The following is a 22,054-nucleotide window of genomic DNA, read 5'->3' as shown; positions in this document are numbered from 1 at the left end:
TGGGGGGGATTCAAGCAGAGATCTTCCCACCCTTGGCCCATCTGTCCTAAAAGCCACGATTCATCCACCTTTTTTTTCTTTTGAGGATTTTCCATGGCAGCCTGGAGGCTCCTCTCTCCTGATTTGGCTAGATTCCAAGACAATCAAGAGCTATTTGAGGGGCGCCTGGGTGGCTTAGTTGGTTGAGTGTCCGACTTCTACTCAGATCATGATCTTAGTTTGTGGGTTCAAGCCGCGCGTCAGGCTCTGTGCTAACAGCTCGGAGCCTGGAGTCTGCTTCAGACTCTGTGTCTCCCTCTCTCTCTGCCCCTCCCCCACTGGTACTCTGTCTGTCTCTCTCTCTGTCTCTCTCTCTCAAAAATAAATAAACGTTAAAAAAAATTTTTTAAAGAGCTATTTGAACAACAACAAAAAAATCAGGACCACGTGAGGGGAGCAAGTTCCTAGAGGATAAATGTTCTCTATCTCTTGTAAATGGAAATTATCTTTGGGTTACCGGTGCTTCTGAATTACCTGTGTCATGGTTCATTCTTCATTTTTTTTTTTTAATTTTTTAAAATATTTATTTATTGTTGGGAGAGAAAGAGACACAGCATGAGCAGGGGTGGGGCAGAGAGAGAGGGAGACACAGAATCCAAAGCAGGCTCCAGGCTCTGAGCTGTCAGCAAAGAGCCCGATGTGGGGCTCGAACCCACGAACTGTGAGACCATGACCTGAGCCAAAGTCGGATGCTTAACCGACTGAGCCCCCGGGCGTCCCTCATTCTTCATTTTTGGATGGCTTTTTCTCCCTCCTCCACTAGCACTGGTGAGAGATAGTGACTGTATTCCAGTCTAGAATGGGGGACCAAGAAATAGCTGAGGCAGAGGGAGAGACTGGAAAAATATTTTTCTTCCCTCAAGCTGTACTGTGATAAGCCCACAGCCGACTGAGGGAACATTAGAGAATCGGGCCAGCGAGGTTGGGTGATGGGACCTGAGAATCTCCAACCCTGAGAAGGCCAGCCACTGAGGGAGCTAGACAAGAAACCATCTCTGCTGCGCACATGACAGGGAGCCGAGGTCCTGTGTCCTCGAGGGGGCGGTGGTCAGACTCGAAGCAGAACTTTTTTAAGGCCAAGTTGTGAGACACGAAGACTCCGGAGTCTCCTCAGAAGGTGCTCGAGAGGAGCAGAGATGCCTTTACCTGGAGTGGTTGCAGAAGTGGTGGCTGTCTTCAGCCGGCTGGACTGGCCTGGCTATCGTGCCATTGTCTGGAGAAAGGACAGTGCCCGGAAGAGCCCACTTACCTGACAGGGGCCACCTCCTTCGTGCTCCTCCAGATTCTTCCTGCTGGTCTAGGATTTCATTTTGATACTTCTGCTCCCACAGCCCAGCCAGCTTCTCGGGATAAAGTGCCCACCCCAGTCTGCCTCAGCTCCATTCCCTTCAAAAGTAGCCTTCCCCGCATGCTGGGTCCACACTAGCCCACCTTCACCACCTGCTTGAGGCTCCCCCCTTACCCCCTCCTGCTCCTTCTCCAGGGCCAATGCTACCAGCTTCCCTGGCCACCTCTGGCATGGGAGACCAGGGCTTCAAGGGGAGCTGGATCTATGTGCTGCTCTGACAGCCCCCCCAAACATTGAGGGGATCAGCCTCTATGACTGGCAGGTGACAACGTGGCCACAGCCTCACTGGGGAAATCTGAGATAGGTTACGTGGCAATTCACAGGCATAAAAGGAACCTAGACTGGTGCCTAGGACGTGGAGGTATCAGTCTTCAGATGATGGAACGTGATGGAAGTTCCAACAAACAATGGGCAGGGAACCCACAGGACATCAGGGATCGGTGGGAACGCACAGCAGCTGGGTGGGCAGAGGCAGATGGTTCCCACACCGGGAGGCAGGGCGGTGATGTGGAAACAGTGTGGGCTTTGGAGAGACAGACCTCATGGAATCCTGGCCCCATGTGCTGGCTCTGTGACCCTGGCTGCAGCAGGTCTCTGTCTTAGGAAAAACAACACCCACCTCAGAAAAGTGACGCAGGAGGCGTGCCCAGCTCAGGAGATTCTGGTCCACAGTAGGTGCCCCATAAACATTGGTTTCTAATCCCTCTTCTCAGACCCCTGCTTGGTACTCTGGACCCAAAGCATAGGAAAGTGCTGGGGGACTGAGGCTTCACAGAAGGAGAGAAGGAACAGAGTAGTGATCAAGCCAAGAGGGCTCAGCCCCCTTGGTGGGCACCCCAGGTTCTATGTGGGACCCCTTTTGTTCTCCTCGCCTTCCAAAGATGGCCTGAGGGTGCCAACCTTCACATCTATGGCCAACTTGACCCACGACAGTCCCTTGCAGTCCCCCAGCTGGGCTGCTGCTATATCTGGCTTGGCTTGCTGCAGGGTCCCCTCCAGTGGGATGTCCCAAGGGCCTGCTCCCATCAGTGGCCATGGTGGCAGCCGGAGTCAGAGTCCCATGGAGAGGGGGGTGGTTAGTCCACCAGCCTGTGCTCAGTGCAAGTGGTGTGCTAGGCACAAGAGTGCAGACGTGAGGACCACTCAGGCTTTGGGGGAGGTGATGGAAAGGACGAATAAGGTGGGTTGGGGACTTTATTCATTTGCACCGGCTTTTCCTCCACCTGTATCCTTCCTGAGTGGCTGCTCCTGTCTGTAGGACTAGAAGCTTCCTGAGTGCAGGAACTGTAACTTTGCTTTCTTTTTTCTGCATCCACTCCACAGAGCATCACATAGCTGTGAGGAGAGGGAGGCAGAACAGTGGCACAGATCCAGAGGCAAGATGTGAGCCTTATTGCAACACTCTTACACACCTGTAACCGGCTCCCTTTCCTGCCCCTCACCCTCTGTTGGTGCCCCATAACCCCTGCCACCCTGTCCCTCGGCACATGGCCATGTCTTACCTGACACAAGTCTGGGCTATTAGGTGTAAATTTCCTCATTGCCCCACCCCCATGTCCCTTTCAGAGCTCATGCTGCCATCTTAATGTGTTGACCCCATCTCTACTCCCTCATTCTCAGACCTTGCTACATTTACTAGAGTTTGGACCTCTTTCTCCACTGATTACATTCTCAGCTCTGGACACTCATTAGAATCCCTTCCGCAACTTTTGAGAGATGCTGCGAATGCCTGGGCCCCACTCCAGTAGACCACCATAACTGGTTTGGGATAGTGGCTGAGACATCAGTATTTAAAGTTCTCAGGTTATTTAAAAAAAATTTTTTTTAATGTTTATTTATTTTTGAGAGAGAGACAGAGTGCGAGTGGGGGAGGGGCAGAGGGAGTGGGAAACACAGAATTCGAAGTGAGCTCCAGGCTCTGAGTTGTCAGCACAGAGCCCGACACAAGCCTCGAACTCATGAATGGTGAGATCATGAGCTGAGTGGAAGTCAGTCGCTTAACTGGCCGAGCCACCCAGGCGCCCCTCCCAGGTTATTTTTGAGCCTTTGTGAAGAACCACTGCTTTTGGCAACCGTGATCAAATGACCACCTAGACTCATGTGACTTCATGGCCACCCTGCCTGTAAGTCATTAGCATTATTTCATTTCCTCAGAGCCCTGCTTGTATCCCAAGTCATCCAGCAACTCCTACCTGGTCTGTCGCCCACAGCCAGCTGAGATCCCTCACTCCAGCACCTGCCAAGCTCCGTAACTTGAGTCTCTACTAACTTGGGCCTCGGTAGGTGCTCCTGACTGTCTCCTGCAGGAAGCTCCTCTCAGCCTACAGCACCTTGATCTGCTGCTTTAGAAAATGAACTCAAAACCTAGGATAACCCTGCCCACCCGGGAGACCCCCATGAGCCATAGGGCACAAAGGGATATGGGAGAGTTCTTCACTTCCTTTCCAAATCTGGATGAGAAACCAGCAGGATCTAGAGAAGCAGCCTCCATCCCCCCCAACCCCGCCCCGGCCCCATTTGAGAATCTAGAATTCTTCTAAGCCTCTCAGCTGAAAAGGTCTTTCTGCTATCCCAGAACCTCAGTTCTTACTTCTGCAAAGGTAGCAGAGGCAGCAGGTGTATGTGGATCCTTTGCTGAGGCACAGTTCTGAAAGACAGTGTCTCTACCCAGTTCTGAAAATACACACACACACACACACACACACACACACACACACAGGCTTCACCATGTTGACCAGTGAAGCAAACTTGCTGCTGAGTCTTGATCTGTTCATCCTCCTCCACCCACATGGTGGTGTTGACTTCCAAGTTGAGAGAGGTGAGAGGCTGAAGCTGATGGCCACCTCCTGGGTGGCAGGGGTTTGAGGCTGGCCCTGGTGGCCTTGGGCTAAGCCCCAACCACTACTCTAAAGTTCTGTCTGCCAACCCAGCCCATTCATCCCTTTCTCCAATCCCTCTACCTCCAATTTTGTAAGCTCTTCAAGCCCCCAAGGACTTCCTGACTGAGGTTTGGCAGCTCATGCTTGTCGCTGGGGGTGGGGGGTATGTCTGTCTTCCTTACACCTCTCCTCACCCCAGGGTAGACAGCCATCTGGGCGGGAGCCAACTGTACAGTCACTAAAATTTATAGCCTACCCTGACCCCCAACTCACTTCTCCCAAGTCCAGCCTCAGACTCCAAAAACTTGTTCCCCATATGGACATCCTACAGGCCCCAAGTGTGGGGTCCCCATAAGCTCCACCCTTTCTGAGCGACCCCTCTCCCAAAAGGCCAGGCCTCTGAGCAACGAGGAAAGAGTTGAACAGATACAGACACCTGCCTGCCAAACCCCTACCTTCCCTCTAGGAAAGAACCAGTTCTTAGATGGAGGCCAGGGTCCCAGTCGGGAGCAGGACCATGTCTGTCAGTAGACACAGGTAATTCTTTTGTTGAAAGCCACAAACCACACTGCACACACCCCCTTCCTCTATTCTTCCTTTCTTCTCTCCCTCTTCTTCTCTCTCCCTCCTCCCAAAGTCAGCCCATGCTTCATTCCCCTGCAGCTCCAACACTGCCTAGCCCCTGGGCCACGTGTGCTCTGAGAACTCCTTTTCCTGCTCCGCAGAAAAAATTAACACAGAACTGTGGGCTGCACAGGTAATATGCAGTGTGTACTGTGTGTGTGTCTGTGTGTGCCTGTGTGGTGCCTGCTCCAGTGAGTACCCAAGGAACTGAGTATGTGCACACACCTTGACTACTCAGACACCAAGCCATTAGATTGTGCTGTTTATTGACGATGCGATAGGAGGGTTCTAAGAAGAAAGGGGATGCAGAGGGCCTCCTCTTCTCTGCTTCTGGACACAGGAGAGTGAAGAGAGATGCTGAGTTGTACTGGGTCCCGCTCAGAGTGAGCCATGAGATGGAGCCAAGGTGGGATGGGGACTGGCTTCTCTTGGTTGTTGTCCTTCAGTCCTCCTTGTCTTGAACACAGAACCAGCCACTAGCCTAGGCAGGAGCTGGGACAAAGGCCCCAGTGTGAGAGCTGGGGCTCGGTGTGAGCCCCAGGGAGCCAGACAGAGTATTTAGCGACTGAGCTGGAAGCTGATGTAGAGGGCAGAAGTCTGGGAGCCTGGAGCCGAGCTGATGGCATAGGTGGGGGACCTCAGCCAAGGAAAGTAGTGCCAGGCATATGCCAGGAGGAATTTCCCCAGGTTTAGTCATCCACACCTGTCCAGGCTCAGGAAGACACCGGCTGGGAGAAGTGGATGGCCAAGGCCAGCACTGGAGGTACGAGGGCAGGGCTGGGTAGAGAAGGGGCTGCTGGTGGGCTGGGGAAGAGCGTGTGTGGGAGACAGCTGGGGATGCACGGGTGGCAGGAGGGCATCGGACGGCCCTCTCTACCTGCTGGCTTTCTTGGAGGATGCGCTCTGGCTGGAGCCCTTCCCCAGGGTATCCTTGTAGTCGCTGGTGCTGCCCCGGCTCCTGCCCTCCCCACCGCGGACACTGCACACGCCCGAGATGCAGCTGCTGCTGTTGGCCACGTAGCCGCCGCTGACAGAGCTGGGCCGGAGGCCATAGCCACTGCTGCCGCTGGTGCTGCTGATGATGGCTGCAGAGGGAGAGCAGGGTCAGCTCCCCTCAGGGGGCAGAACCAGAGGAGGTTACCCTTCCCTGGGACAGAGGGGCCTCTTGGGACGATGGGTTAGGTGAGGGCTTTGGTTATAGCCACATGCAGTTTGGATAAGGAGGAAGCAGTCCTGGGCTGGGATCCAGGAGACCTGATTGCTGGCCATGCCTCTGCCATCTGGCTGTTTGATTTCAAGGTTTTTTGCTCTCTGATCCTTAGGTGCTCATGTATACACACAGTGGGGGGACTAAGGCCCTTTCTGGTCTGCAGATTCTACAGCTTTAGGTCCAAGCATACAAGTACTTACAGATGCTGACAGGGGAGGGAAATTCTCCTGACATCCTGTTAGGGAGAGAAATAAAATAAGACCAAGCAGCCATCCAACCCACAATCTATTGACCTCAAAGCCAGTGTCCCCAACAGCCTGATGTGGGTTTCTGAACCCAGTGGGCACCTGTGGAAATTCCAGGGCTTCTTTGGAACAAGCAGAGCTTGGAAAGCTCTGGGCGCTGCCCCTGAATCTTTGGGGTAACCGGGCAACAACCCAAGTCAAACTGCAGTCGGCACCAGGTGCACACGTAGGGTGTCATGCACACTTCCCAAGGTCAGGCCCAGGAACTGAGTCTTTCCTGTCTGCTGAGAACAGTGGGGAAATGGGAATGGCTGCCCTGGGACATCTCTGACAAGTTCACCTTATACCTGGACAGATAAGGAAAGTGGAACTAGACGGTCTAACATAGTAATGGGTTTGGGTTCTGGGGTTTTTGGTTTTGGTTTTGGTTTTGGTTTTGGTTTTGGTTGGGGAGCTGGGTGTTATGCTAAGTACGCCAGGCTCGAAGGAGCTAATCCCTGAAGCACAGCGCCTGGCATGAAGTGAGCGCTCACGCCAGGGCAGGTGTTATTAATTACTGTTATTATTCCCATCATTGCCACCCCTTCACCACCAAGAACGCATCTTATTCTGGAGAGTGTGCTAAGCTTTCTGCTTTCATCCTTCTCAAATCCCCGGGGCTCTCCTGCCAGAGCACCCACACACACACACCTGCATTCCTCGCTCTCCAGCAGCTTGCGGTAGGTGGCGATCTCCATGTCCAGGGCCAGCTTCAGGCTCATGAGCTCCTGGTACTCCCGCAGCATCCGGGCCAGCTCCTCCTTGGCCTGGTGCAGGGCGGCCTCCAGCTCGTCCAGCTTGGCCCGGGCGTCCTTCAGGGCACTGTCGCCCCGCTGCTCGGCATCGGCGATGGCCGTCTCCAGGTTGGAAGCCTAAACAGGGAGTTGGAGAAGTTCAAAAACTGGAAGGGGTAATTCGAGTCATCCAAATCCAAATCTCACTAGCTCTTGCTGATTCCCGGGCAGGGATGCCCACCTCCACCCTTCACACCTCCCATTCCTCTTCTAGGCCAGGGCCCTTCCTGGAGCTGGCTATCTCCACTCGTGTTTAGGCATTGGTAGTGATGAAAAATAGCACGTCCTGCCCTCCTGGGGCGATCGTGGCCAATTCAGTACCACGTCAGTTCATCGCAAAGACATTTACTTGGCCACCCATGTGCCAAGGATACAAAATGAATAAGAATGTGATTGGCTTTCTGCTCTGGAACTGTTCAAAGTCTGGGAGGAGAGACCATTGGAATATGGTGTTGTAGATACAATGATAGTGGCCACCCAGGGGCATAGGACCACCGACAAGGAGTGCAGGGAAGTAGATTTCCCAGAATCAACTATTATTTCCCAAGTGCTTACCATATGTCTGGTACTGCACTCAGCCCTTTATATGCATTTTATGTACCTAAGCCCACATAGTCCTGTGCAGAAGGGATAATGAACTTGTCCCACATCACAGAGCCACTAAGTGTTAGAGCCCAGGGGCAGATGGAAAGATCACTAGACTAGGAGCCACAGTTGATTCCGATCACAGCTCTGCCACTTGCCAGCTTGCAACCCTCTTAACTTCTCTGAGCCTCAGTCTCATCTGCAACAATGGGTAATGCTTGCCTCATAGAGTCTTTGGGACGATTCAATCTGATAAAATGATAGGAGCTGCTGCTATTGATATTATACAAATGCATCTTGTCTTCTCACCTTAAAGCCAAGACTGCAGCCTATATTCCTGGGAGTGGTTCCAAGCAAGGCCTTAATAAAGCACTTTAATGGGTGCTGTCTGAGCCCACTTACCAATCATTTAATCCAAAAATGTTTATTAAGCTTCTACTATGTGCCAGGCACTATGCTCCATGCTGGGAAAACAATGGGGAACAAAGCAGCCAGCTCCCTGCCTTCTTCCAGTCTAGTGGAAGACGGGACAGGCTGGTATCAGGCAATTGTCAAAGAGTGACAAGACAAGAGAAGTCCAGGTGCCGGCAGAGCATGTGACTAGGAAAGAGGGAACAGGGGTGTGGGCCTAGTCCATTCTGGAGAATGAGAGTAGGCTTCCTGTGGGAGAGGCTTCGAAGCAGAGGTCCTTGGGGTGAGTAGGAGATGAGATGCCTCAGGGATGTTTGCTCTAAGTACTCAAGACAGTGACCTCACTGTCTCCTTTCTTCTCGTGGGCAGAGATCTGGGAGGCTTATATCCTTGGCCAACTCATCCCCCCTTCAATTTTGCCCTCCTGCCCTGGGCCATCAGTAGCCGGTCCCCTCACCTGCTTCTTCACATTCTCAATCTCTGAGCGGATTCTCTGGATGAGCCGGGTGAGCTCCGAGATTTCGTTCTTGGTGTTTTTGAGGTCATCCCCATGCCGGCCAGCTGCCAGCTGCAGCTCCTGGAACTGGGGACCCCAAAGTACAGAGCCATAGGTAAGCATGATGCATGTGTCATGGGAGTACAGGATGTCTGGGATGGGTGATGTCATGGGGGAAGGGCATGTTGGACACTTAACTGGACATGGTCGCTGTTCTGGGAGTGTTCAGGCCCAGCCCTCATGCCTGCTGGAGTTGCCCTCCCTGGTCCTGCCTCAGCCCAGCTCACCTTGGTCTGGTACAGGGCCTCAGCCTCAGCCTTGCTCTTCAAGGCGATCTCTTCATACTGGGCGCGGACCTCGTCAATGATGCTGTCCAAGTTCAGGTCCCGGTTGTTATCCATGGACAGGATGACAGACATGTCGCTGATGTGAGACTGGATCTGAGCGATCTCCTACATGGGAAACAGGGCTGGTCTCAGAACTTGACTATAGGAGGCCAACACCACCCCTCACCCACCGCCACCAAGCAAGGTTAGCAAATCCAGGAGACGCTAACTTAGAGGCTCTGAACCAAGGCTGTTGCTCCCTGGGCAAAGTGAGCTCCCTTCAGGCCCCAGACAGACTCCCACCACCATGAAGCCAGGACCTGGACTATTTCCTTCCCACCCAGAGGGTGCAGATTAGGAGCTTCTTGGGGCTAAAATGGGAGATGAATGGCCAACCAGGGGGCCTCCCTGAGAGAGGGGAGCCTCCTCCAGCCCCCAGAACAGAGTTTTACCCGCTGGCTGCCCTCAGAGGGGTGGGTGGAGAGACAGACTTACGGCTTCATAGAGGCACTTGAAAAACTTGATCTCCTGATCCATGGAGTCCACCTTGGCCTGGAGCTCCTCCTTATTGGCATAAGCTGCATCCACGTCCTGAAAGATGCCCCCACCATCCCTCGGTCACTACCAAGAAGACAACACCAACCCCAGCCTGGGTGCCCTGCACATGGAAATAGCTTCCCTCTTCTCTCTGAGAGGCTCATGGGAAAGGACAGGAACGAACAGAAGGGCCAGTCCTGCCCCATCCTGAGAATCTATGCTCTCAGCAGGAATGGGGTTCCCCTCTGAGGAAGGGAGCCCCAGCCAGACAGCTGGAACCCCAGCCATCAGTCATCCTTCTGACGTCTAGGTCAAGCCCCGTGGTCTCTGGGGAGCCCCCGTGTGTCATCCTCTGCTGTTCTTTGTTGTGGACAAACCCTGTCCACGTGAAACACTCAGGGAGGCCATTATTGTCTCTGCCTTTTCATTCCCTCTCTGGGTAGTCCATTGTGGTTTTCCCTGGCCCCCTTCATTATTTTCCAATTGCCTCTCTTTCACCGAGAGCAGAGCACACTGGTAGGCTCAGCCTTCCCTGGTCCCAGGCCAGCCCCGGACTCAAGGCCTGCCTTCCCCCTCACCTTCTTGAGCAGCACAAACTCATTCTCTGCAGCTGTCCGCCTGTTGATTTCTTCCTCATACCTGCAGGAAAGCCAGGGCTCAGCTGGTCAATGCGTCTCACTTAGAACCCTCTCACCGAGAACCCTCATCCCTCAAGAAAGACTCTGAACAAGAGGCAGTGTGCCCATTTGAGGGGACAGATGCTAATGGGCCACAGAGTATTGGGCTGCTGGGGCTGCCAGGCAAGGGAGGCTTCCTGGAGGAGGGGACACAGTAACCAAGTTTGAAAAAAGGAGATTGTTGAAGATATAGGTACAAAAATGAGGGAGGAACACGTGGAGCAAATGTTCTGTGAGAAATCTCAGAGGGAGCAAGGAGCAAATTTGAAAATTTGAATCAAGCCTTTCAAATGAATGGGGGTGTTTCCTTAGTTACTCCTCTTGGCCATTCGGGGAGGCAGATGGATGTAAGTCCCCTTTACCAGTGAAGACCCAGGAGCTCTGAGTGGCTTACCCAAGGTTTCCCTCACCCAACCAGACATAATCGTTTGACCACCATCCAGCTACCTGGACATCTGTCCTATGTGCCAGATCAGAGGCTGGAGAATCAAGTTCCAGAGTTTTGTGGGAGTAATTCTGCCTGGTATGACAAGGAACATTGCCCCTCACCTCCAACACCTTTCAGCTGGGGTAGCTGCCACTCCTGCAGAGGGAGCTCAAAGGGAAAGGGGCAGCTGTCCAGCTGCAGCAAGATCCCTTCCCCACTCACTTCTTCTTGTAGTCCTCCACCACGTCCCGCACGCTACGCAGCTCCGAGTCTAGCCGCACCCTGTCCCCAGACAGTGTCTCCAACTGCTTCCGCAGGTTGCTGATGTAGCCCTCGAGGATGGGCTCCAGGTTGTTCTTGCAGTTGTTCAGGTCCAGCTGCTGTAGCAGCTCCCACTTGGTCTCCAGCACCTGGTTCTGCTGTTCCAGGAACCGCACCTGGGACCCAAAGGACAGAAACTGTTGAGCCCCCCGTGGAAACAGTCACACCTGTCTTTCACAAGGCACTGTGCAAAGCACTCTGCCTGCATTTTCTCCTTTTCTCCTCATGACAGCTGCATGAGGTGGGCAAATCATGAACCCCACTTAATGGAGAGGAAACTGAGCCATAGAGAATTTAGCCTCTTTCCAAGGTCCAATGGTTTGATAAGTGAGGGAGCCCAGACATGTGTCCCTGTAACTCATGCACCCAGTCGCTCAGAACCCACTATGGCCAAACCGACTCAGGGCAGGTGTGTGCCTAAAAAATACTAGGACAGAGTCAGGCTGGGTCCATCTTTGGAAAGCTTGACCTTGCTGAAGATGGGAGTCTCTCCTTCATTTTATAACATGCCAAGTTCAACAAGGCTCAAAGGGCTTCCAGGTAATCTAAATGTCTGCATCAGGCTCCAACTCCTTCATTGCCCATGTCCTCCTCCCTCAGCCCTAGTTCTGCCCCTCAGAACCATCTTCCACAGGGCAAAAATGGCACGTGGGGCATGATGGGCAGTACTCCCCATGCCACTGTGGATTCGCTGGGCCAGGAAACTGACCAGAGGGAGGGGATCTACTTATTGCTCGCTTGTGTGGTTTGGGGCAGTACAATTTTTTAAATGTGACTTAATCCACATGAGCACAGCCAGTGTCTAAATAAGATTGTGTTCCTTATCGTCATAAACACAGGACCTCAGAAAACCATCAGGGATTCAGTGTTGAGATGAGATCAGCCACCAAACTGCTTGCCCCCAGCAGATTATCCAGTCTTGCTTTGGTTTAACCAATCCTGACTCTTTCATGTAAATTCTTAAGACTAAGCATTAACCACAGAGTAAAGCCTACACCCAGGACACCACAATTCACATCCAGACCACACACTGGCTAATCGGGACCACTGATAAGATATACCCGTATTTTCTGGCTCCCTGGCGTTAGGCGACTGTGCTCCTCTGGACACTGAAGTTATTTGGAAACTGTCCAGGCCTTTGAGTTGGCTTCTCCCTCACTTCAGACAAAACACCTTTGTTCAGAGGTGACCGTCTTCATGAAGAAGGTGACTCTTCTTTCCATGTCTCCAGACTTTGCCCCTTAATGGGGTTTGACCAGCCCAGCCAAAGGTCAGTCCACTCCCATGTGACCCCCAAACCCCAAACCTCAGAGCCCTTTGATCTTCCAAATGTGAAATGGTTTGGAGGAATAAAGAGCCACAGAGACAGTGCTGGCCCCTGAGGTGAGCAAGGGATCCTCTGAGCAGGCGTCTAGAGCTGGGGGACGGGAGTAGGCTCCGATGGCCACTGACCATTTCAACCATAGGCTTTGTCCTGGGCTGACCCGTCCTTGGTGCCTAACTGCCACATAGCCAGTGTAGCCCCCCATCCCCAGTACAGTCTCACTTTCCTTCCTTCCCATCCCCACCCCAGATGCCAAACCCTGGCATGGCATTTATCTCCATGCTTTTGCTGACTCATAGAATGGGAGTAATAATTGCTCATCTACCAAAAGTCAGGGGCTTATCTGGACTGCATGATGCCTTGAGGCCTATTCCAGACCTGTGGTTCCTCCTCTTCTCAACACCCCTCCCTGATCTCTCTGAAGATAAAAATGACAGTAACAATAACCACCATTTGGGAGTACGTGTGCGGCACTGTGCCAAGATCTTCACAAGCATTTTCTTTTATAAACCTGGCGACAAACCCCGAGAAGTAGGCTATTATCTGCATTGCGAAGATGACATAGAGGCAGAGATAAATAACTCTCTACATGGCTGGCTCTGTGGCTGGCTTAGCCAAGACACAGCTGGAAAGTGATGGGGCCGGAGTGGAAGCCAGGTCTGACCTCAGAGCAGTGTGGAGACATCTTTCCCACTGCACTCTTCTGCCTCTGGCTCTCCTTAGCCAACTAAAAAAAAAAAAATTCCCATGGCCGAGCCACCCGGGAATGACCAAACTCTGATGCTTCTGATCCATGAGTCAAATGACTAGTGGAGGAGATCTGCTCGCAATGGATGGGAAAAAGACAAGCTTTCCTGGTTGCTCTGGGGCAGATTCCCTCTCACTGGCTTTCCCCACACACAGCCTGCATGGACCCCAGGCTTAGCAATGGCACCAAGCCGACCCTTGAGTAAGAAGCAGGGATCTTCCCTTTGGAGCTCCTGCCAGTACCCCCCATGAGCCTCTGCCAGCAGAGACAGACCTACCTCTGTCTTCTCTTAGGAAAGATTATGCAAGGAACCTTAAACAAGTCACCCTGATGAAAGAAAACACCTGTTTTGTGCCTCCTCATAGCTAACCTGAGGAGAAGCAGTCTGGAGACATGGAAAGAAGAGTCACCTTCTTCATGAAGATGGTCACCTCTGAACAAAGGTGGTTTGTCTAAAGTGAGGGAGAAGCCAGCTCAAAGGCCTGGACAGTTTCCAAATAACTTCAGTGTCCAGAGGAGCACAGTCCTCTAACCCCAGGGAGCCAGCAAATACAGGTATATCTTATCAGTGGTCCCGATTAGCCAGTGTGTGGTCCGGATGTGAATTGTGGTGTCCTGGGTGTAGGCTTTACTCTGTGGTTAACGCTTAGTCTTAAGAATTTACATGAAAGAGTCAGGATTGGTTAAACCAGAGAATCCCTTCTCTGTAACAAAAGCTCATGTTCTAAGAAGAGAAGAGAAGTTAGACCCACCTTGTCGATGAAGGAGGCGAACTTGTTGTTCAGAGCCTTGATCTGCTCCCGCTCTTGGGCGCGCACTTTCTGGATCTCAGGGTCCAGCTCCACGTTGAGGGGGGCCAGGAGGCTCTCATTGACAGTGACCTGATGGATGCCTCCAGGTGGGCACACAGTTGGACACATGGGCCCCAGGGCCACACTGCCAAACATGCTGCCAGCAAAGCCACTGGCCCGGCCCCGGCCAAATCCATAACCACTCTTGCCGCTGCCGCTGGCCATGTTGAGGGAGATGTTCCGGATGCCCCCCAGGCTGTAGAGGCTCCGGCTTCCGAAGCCCCCGCTGAGCCCTTTGCCCCCTGCCCGGTAGGAGGACGAGCTGCCCCCTGAGAGCACTGCTGAGCAGCCGCTGAAGCCCCCCTTGGCGGCAGCCCCCGACTTGCAGGTGAACTGGCGGTTCATGCTGCTGGTGGAGATGGAGGTCAGATGCAGGAGGGGTGAAGGCCAAGTCCCACACGGGCTCTGCAGCTTGCAGTGAGGACTGGCGGGGCACCCTTCCTTATATGTGCTTGGCATTGGGGCTCGTGGATGGGCAGTCAAGAGCTTAATTCATGGGTTTGGCTTGCCTGGGAGCAAGAAGTCATTTTCTCTATGCTGAGCTAGAGATCAAGCCCTCCCCACCTCTGAAACAACATGAAACCTTCAAATTGCTGGGCTTGCAAGCCTTGCTCATGTAATTTGGGTTTTATCTAATTAACCTGCTGTTATAGGGTAATTTGCCCCAGGCCCCAGCCTCTCCAGGGGGATGTCACTGGCACTTCACCATCCCGACTAAACTTCTCTGGGTTATGGGCTTCCTCCTGGGGGCTCAGGGAGCTGGAAGGATATGGGCTTTCCTGGACAGAGTAGGCTCCTGGGTAGAGTGTCTGGGGGCTCCAACCATAGGTGTGTCCTCGTCTTTACCGGAAAGAGACCATTCATTCTGGTCTCCTGGAGACACACCCCACTGATGGCCTCTTCCTCTAACCCAGAGAGGACAGTGGCCCTATGTGCTGGGGTGTGAAGGATGGAGTGACCCTCATGAGGACATGAGGGGTCATAGGCTTCCGTCAGTTCTCCAGGAAATGGGGTCTCCACACTTCATGACTCTCAAGCTCCAATAAGGCAGGCTGGAGGCTGTGCAAGGCACAATTGATGTCTAGTAACAAACACTGGACAGAATGAAGAAAAGGAGGAGGGAGTTGGAGCAGGTGGCTGAAAATTCAGGGAGTCAACTCAGAGGAGGCAGGGAGATGGCAGAGAGAGGCTCACCTGGGCCTGGAGGCTTCAAGGAAGGACTCCTGGGTGGTCCGTTGGCTCATTTCTGTCTTGTGTATCTGTTAGTAAGAGCAGGAACAAGCTGAGGACAGGAACCATCTGTTTAGAGTTCAAGTGGAGGAACTGCTGTCCAGGTGAAACGGAACTCCTATGCATCTCTTCAGACCCACACAAGCCCAGTGAGTACCTTGCTGTCCTGCTCCAGCCTGCGATCCTTGCCCCAAACTCTGCCTGCTGTCCCTGCCATCTCAGATGCCTGACTCTTGACCCGGGCCCCAGTCCTCCCCCGTGAATGCCATTGCTGCCAAGACCCCTGTTCTGCCTGTGGCCGGCTCTGTCCCCAGAGATTGCCTTTACCCAATGATCTCTATTGGGACCCCAAGGTGGGCCGTGACTCTTGGCTGGGTGAAGCCACTGGAGAGAGAAAAATCTGGAACCAAGCTGGTATGGGGCTCTCTCACTCTGTTTAGGAGTTGGCCTGGAATCCATTCCCTCTTCCTCCCCCATGCTCCTCTTTACCCATCCCGCTGCCATTTTGTCTTCCTGGCTTACCAGAACTTTTCTCTTCCTCCCTTCTCTCTTTCCCACCTTGTGTCTCCGGCATCCATCCATCTTTCCCTCTTCCCCTTTCACCACCTCTGCTCTATTGTTCCCTCTCCCAGAGGTCTTCCTGGGTCATCCCAGCCCAAAGCTGAGCCCCCCCTTTATCTCCCTAACCCTTAGCATGTTCTTAGTGTGTTCTGGAAGGACAGTGGCTCTGTGGGCAGCCCCCATGAGGTCCCTCTGAAGGCTGTGTCACGTCATCTCAGGTTTCCTTTGTAAGGAAAGTAGAAGGTTCTCCAGATCAGAGACCACCTAGCTACTCCTCCCGCCCTCCCCTATCCTTCTTTTTCTCCCTTCGGTAAACCTCTATTGAGAGCTTCTGTGTGCCAGGCATGTGCCCAGTGTAGGGGACATGGGGGCTTGTGGTCTAACGTTAAAGGCCTTTCCCAGCTCTTGGAACCTGTCCTAACACGATGTCCCCTCGATGGCTGGCTGTGTGTTTCTGTGACATGCATGGCAGCTCACCAATCCAACCTTCAATGTCCCTGCAGCTGCTGCCCTGCCTTGTCCTCTCTCCCTGTCCTTGATGTTCCCTGCTTCAGCCAAGGACATCTCCCCAACAGGCTTCATCTTCAAGTGCTTTCGCAGTTCTGCCACACTATCCCTAACCAGCCTGGAACACCTTTCTCCCCATCCCTTCTCATCCATATCCTCTGCTCTTTCAAAATCCTGCGTAAAACCCTGGTTCAACCCCATCTCCTCCTCTGTGTGCTGGACCCCTCTGTCCATTGACACCTGTACTGCTGTGTTCCCTGCGGGCCCAGGGCCCGGGTGAGGGTCCCATGTCTCCCAGTTGACCCCTCCCCCTGTACCTCTCCTCAGGACCCAAGACCAGCCTCTGGGCATCCCTTCCTAACCGCCAGAAGACTGACAGTTGTTGTAGAATTAACCAAACAGCATGGATGGTGCATCTTCAGGGAGCTCCTGGGCCCGAATCCACCTAGAATGCCACCAGGTAGGAGCCCAGACCAGGAGCTGGCTCCAGGGGTCTGGATCCCACTCACCACCCAGCAGCGCTTAACCTCTCCAAGCCTCAGCTTCCCCAACACAAGTGGGATAATAAACTCCTGATGGAGTAGCTGTGACGGTCCCATGGGAAGCACTCCGTATATGCCTGCTAGTTATCCAGTGTTCAGTCGATGTTCTCAAGTACCAAAAGTACAGAGTAAAGTAGAAGTTAGGAATCGACCTGTCCTCTCCTGTTCTGCTCTCTCTCCTCCTTCCTCTCCTCTGGGAGAGGATGTTTGGATCAGTACATCTCCATATAGTGTCATCTGCTGTTGGAAGACAAGAAAGGGCTGCTGTCCCCAGAGATCCTAGGCTCGAGGAATCAGTCCACTCAGACCATTCCTGATCATGGAAAACTCGCCACTAGAAATAATAATAATAATAATAATAGTAGTTGTAGTCACTGTCTACCGAGCACTTGCCAAGTACCAAACTCAGTAAGAAGCACTTTTCAAACATTACATTTATTGCTATTGATCCACTTATCAGATATTTACTGAGCACCTACCAGGTGCTGAGTGGGGGGCAATACAAAGTATCCTGTCCTCAAAGCACTTCGTTTCTGGATCCATCCAAATGCAGGTGTCCCTGGGAAAAGCATCTCATCGAGCTATTAACAAGTCATTAACACTTTAGCATGAATTAGTTAATCAGATACTAGCCATCAGGAATGGAACACCCAATGTTGTTGATGAGGATGATGATAGGAGAGGAAGGAGGAGAGTTCGGGGCCACCCACAGGAAGGGTGGGCCCAGGTAGGGCTCCTGGAGTGCATGTGTTTTTGCTGGAGGAAAAAGGGAGGGACAGAAGGAAACCAGGATAGAACCACAGTTCAGCAAGGTTATGAAGGCCCTGCCCTAGGCTTAATTAAGACCTGGGGAGACTTAGGGCCTGGATGGGGCAGAGCCCCCTGCTTTGGGAGGCCTTGGGGCTGGCAGGAGAGACAGGCTACAATTTCCCACATCTTGTGTCCCAACTGCACCTTGCCCTCACACTCTTCAAGGTACCAGGATCACTGAGTTTTCTAGCTGGGAATTATATTCCGAGACAGGCATGGACATCTCTGAGCCTCAGTTTTACTCATCTGTGAAACAGTCGGGAAGTGTCTCAGATCAGAGAATCAAACCCCCGCGTTACCAGGAACATCTAGCTTTCCTTAAACATTCAAGGAAATTTTTAATTGCCTGTTAAATAAATTACATCTGTACGGTTTTATAGCCCAAACAGGTTACTTCATTTACACAAAGAATTTAATTACACAGCTTTTTGTGATGATCAGTGTGACACGCTCGTTGTGATCTCTTGGCCCCAGTCAAGACCCATTGGCTCCCTTCTGGGGTCTGATAAACCTCCAGAGAAAGCGTCAGAGGGAGAAGGGAAAATCAAGTACAATCCAAGAGGGTACTAGAGATTGAAGGAAAAAGGAAAAACACAGAGGGGAGGCGAGCCCTGGGGACACTGAATCCACAAGGGCTGCCTGGAGGAGGGGGTTTGGGTTCTAGTCTGTTGAGGGAAAAAGGTTTGGGTGGGCTGGCGATGGGGAATGGCAAAAGCAGCCCAGGAAGGGCATTTGTAAGGAAAGGGCCCTCCAGCTGGAGCAAGCCCTAGCAAAGGGCGAATATGGGTGATGGCCCCTAGATCCCAAGCTGTGTATGTAATAGGGAGGCATTGAAGGCTCTTGAGCCAGGTAGACCCTGAGCAATACAGTTTGAGGAAGCAGAATGGAACTACTGGGTGGGTAGGAAAAGTGGGGGTGGGGAGAGGCTGGAGGCATTGAGAGGGGCAGGGTTCTCGGAGAAAATAATTGTGTCCAAAATTAGAGAGAATGAGCTGGGTTGTTTGGATGACATCAGCTCCGATCCTGCCAGCCCTCCTCAGCAGATGGACTCAGGAAGTGAGCGTGTGGTCTGTGGACCCCCCACAGGTCCCCCTCGAACCCTTGTGCTCCCCGCAGTTTCAAGAAGGTGCGGCACTCAGGCCCAAGGTGGCTGGATGGAGCGCAATCCCTGGGGGACTTGGCCGCAATCAGAGCCACTCATATGGGGGCAGGACAGCTGTTCAGCAGGTTTGCAGTTGGCGAGGCCAAAGGTGAGCTCACCCCAGAGGAGCTGGGGTATAAAGGATGGAGGAGGGCTGTCCCGCCAGGCACTCAGCTCCACTCCCACTGTGTGGTGTGACTGCCAGAGAGGCGTCCTCCTCGTTCAGCTCTGTGGCCAGGAGCATCTCCCTTGAGCTTTGCTGGCCATCTCCTTCCTCCAGCCCCACTGAAGCCTCTGACGAAGTGTGTGGATTTGGGAGTGTGAGGAACGAGGTCCTGGTCCCGCCAGGTGACCTTGGGAAGGTCTCCCAACTTCCTAAGCCTCTGTTTCCACATCTCTAAAAAGGGGGATGCTCATATGTGCTCCACCTGCTCCCAGAGGTGGATGGGAGACACCTTGTAAATAACAACGATAATGATGGTACTGATCCTACTAATAACAGCTAACACACACTGTGACCTCTGCCAGGCACCGCTCTAAGCCGTCCGTGTGTGGTAGCTCATTTAGTCCTCACAGCAGCGTGTGAGGTGGGCACTATTATCAACCCATTTTACAGATGAAGATATTGAGGCACAAGGAAGTTAAGCTCGTAAGTAGCAGAGCCAGGGTCCAATCCGGACAGCCTGGTGGCCATCTGCACTCTTAGCCCCTACGCTGTGCTGGCTTTCCTGTGTACAAGTGCCTGTCCTATTCCAGGTGCGCAGGGCCAGCTCCAGCCTCCCCTCAAGTTCCGGTTCCTGGTCCCTGCTGTCCCTCTGTCATCTCAACCTCAGTGTGAAAAACGGATTTTCTCCTGTTCTTCTTCCTGCACAGACAGTCCAGCCTGCTGTATCTGACTCCTGCTCTCCTTCTCAGCCTTCTTTGCTCTTCCGAAGAACATTAATGTAGTGTCAGGACTCAGGCGAAGGTAGGTGGCAGGGGGTGCTTGTGAGGTAGCTACGTGTTTCTCACATATATCGGCTTTTCCCTGATGTCATGTTCTCCCAGCCCATGTGGGAGGACGTGTGTAGGTGCACATCTGTACGTGAGTGGTCGTGAGCATGGACATGGGCAGAATGGGTGGCCAGCCAGCAGGGAGTGGCCTGGCTGTCCCAGTGGTGTGTGGCTGACATCCAGTGTGATGGGCTAGTGCCTGACTGTACCGGCTGTTACGTATTTTGGGTATCTTCTGAAGACATGGGTCTGTGGGCCAATGAGCATGTGTCTGTGCATGTATACACTGGTTTCTGATGAAAAGGGGCCCCTGTTGGACTAGCTCTCTGTTCCTCTCCATTGGTGGCACACAGGTCAGTGTCCCATTTTCATTATATTAGTTTTCAATAATAGCCATGAGGGGCAGCATGGTGACTCCCAGCTGGTGACCATTTGAGGGAATCAAACTCATTCATTCTTTCAACATCCCTGAAACCACAAAAGTAGGAGAGGTTCTGGCTAGTTGGGCCTGAAAGAACATCTCTTCCTGGGGGGGGGGGGGGGAGGGGGGCAGTAGGATGGACAAGGTGACTTCTCAAGGTCACAGAGCATCCATTTCACCGAGAGCTTCTCTGCCAATGCACGTGGACGAATCAGTGAGAGCCGCACATGATACCAAGTTTGGAAGAGAGGGAGAAGGTTTGTGAAGAGGAGAAAACAGGAGGGTTCCAGGCAGAGGGAAAAGGCACAGGGAGGAGAGGTCGGGGAGAGCAACTGTGGCTCCAGGAGGCAGAGCACACACACTGACTGCCGTCTTCTTAGCAACCGCTCTGGGCCAGGCATTGGCCACATACTGGGGACAGAGGAAGACAGGCTGGCAAATCCCCTGGGCTTGTCCTTGACCAATCAAATGGAGGGTTAGTTATTTCTGTCCCCCTACTGGGCCCGACTGCTCCCCCATCTTTATCACAGGTTGCTATTTGCCATATGGTGGGAAAGGCTGGGAGCAAAGTCCAAGGACATGGTCTCTTTGGTCTTTTTCTTGCTTCCCTCCACCCCCAAATTTTACTTTTTATTTGCGTGAGAGTCCCATAACATAAAAGTAACCATTTTAAAGTGAACGATTCAGTGGCATTTAGTATATGCACCATCACTCTGGTGCAACCATCACTCTGTCTAGGTCTATACATTTCATCACCCCAAAAGGAAATGCAGTACCCCCTGGCAGGCTCTGCCCCTCCCCCAACCCCTGCAACCACCAAGTCTCTATGGATTTACCTATTCTGGACACTTTGTATGAGTGGAATCAGACAATGTGTGACCTTTCATGTCTGCCTTCCTTCACTTAGCACCGTGTTTTCAAGATTCGTCCATATTGTAGCACGTATCAGTACTTCATTCCTGTTTATGCCTGAATAACATCCCATTGCAAAGGATATACCACAATTGTTTTTTATCTATTCACTCATTGTTGGACATTTGGGCTATGTCTTACCCTTCTAGGCTGCTATAACAACTATAACAAACACCACAGACTGGCACCTTATAAACAACAGAAATTTATTTCTCACAATTCTGGAAGCTGGGAAGTCCAAGGTCAAGGCACCAGTATGGTCACATTGTGGAAGAGACCCTCTTTCTGGTTCATAGCCACCTACTTCTCACTATGTCCTCCTATGGTAGAGGGGCTAGGGAGCTCTGTGGGGTGTCTTATTAGAACACTGATCCCACTCACGAGGGCTCCCCCCTCATAACCTAACATCTCCTAACCTCCCCCCATCTCTTAACCCCCCATCAACTAACATCACCGTCTTTGGGGGTTAGGATTTCAACATGTGAATTTGGGGGACACACAAACACTCAGACCACAGCAATGTGTTTCTGCCTTTAGTTATTGCGAACAGTGCTGTGATAAACATGCATGTACATCAATTTGCTTAAACGCCTGTTTTCAATTCTTTAGGATATACATACCAAGGAGTAGAATTGCTCATATGACAACCCTACATTTAACTCTATGAGGAACTGCCCAGTTGTTTCCCACAATGACGAACCATTTTACATTCCCACCAGCCATGTACAAAGGTTCCAATGTCTCCTCATGCTTGCCAACACTTTTTATTTTCCATTATTATTTTTTTTATTACAGCCATCCCCAGTGGGTGTGAAATGGTACTTCACTATGGTTTGGATTTGCATTTCCCTGATGACTAATTGTGTTGAGCACCCTTTTATGTGCTCTTTGGCCATTTGTAGATCTTGGAAAAAAGAAGTCCATTAAAGTCCTTTGCTCAATTTTTGGTTGGGTTGTTTGTCCTTTGCTGTTAAGTGCTACGAGTTCCTTATATGTCCTGAATACTAAATCTTTAGCAGATGTTTGATTTACAAAGATCTTCCCTTATTCTGTGGG

At 52.2% G+C, this 22,054-nt stretch overlaps 1 protein-coding gene across 1 annotated transcript; it reads right to left on the bottom strand.

Annotated features, from left to right (window-relative positions):
- Positions 1-5,139: 5,139 nt before the first annotated feature.
- Positions 5,140-14,320, bottom strand: KRT71 (keratin 71). Its single transcript, XM_025930822.2, has 9 exons — positions 13,783-14,320; positions 10,860-11,074; positions 10,112-10,172; positions 9,492-9,587; positions 8,958-9,122; positions 8,632-8,757; positions 7,036-7,256; positions 6,301-6,335; positions 5,140-5,975 (listed from the first exon to the last, which is right to left on the bottom strand). The coding sequence occupies exons 1-9, from the start codon at positions 14,224-14,226 to the stop codon at positions 5,764-5,766; spliced, it is 1,575 nt and encodes a 524-aa protein (XP_025786607.1). The 5' UTR covers positions 14,227-14,320; the 3' UTR covers positions 5,140-5,763.
- Between the last annotated feature and the right edge of the window lie 7,734 nt (positions 14,321-22,054).

This window comes from Puma concolor, chromosome B4 (assembly GCF_028749965.1).
Source record: "Puma concolor isolate L17-30 chromosome B4, mPumCon1.1.hap2, whole genome shotgun sequence".
NCBI classification, from domain to species: Eukaryota; Metazoa; Chordata; class Mammalia; order Carnivora; family Felidae; genus Puma; species Puma concolor.
Note: the sequence above shows the minus strand (reverse complement) of the source record. Positions and strands in the feature narration are given on the sequence as shown.

Bases quoted from the DNA above. Each gene is read 5' to 3' on its own strand.
- KRT71 (XM_025930822.2), bottom strand. From the start codon at position 14,226: ATGAACCGCCAGTTCACCTGCAAGTCGGGGGCTGCCGCCAAGGGGGGC. The intron at 6,336-7,035 runs GTGTGTGTGTGT...TCTCCCTAACAG, and splicing joins CTGGAGAGCGAGGAATGCAG to GATGTCAGGAGAATTTCCCT. The intron at 5,976-6,300 runs GTAAGTACTTGT...CTCCCTCTGCAG, and splicing joins TCCCTCCCCTGTCAGCATCT to CCATCATCAGCAGCACCAGC.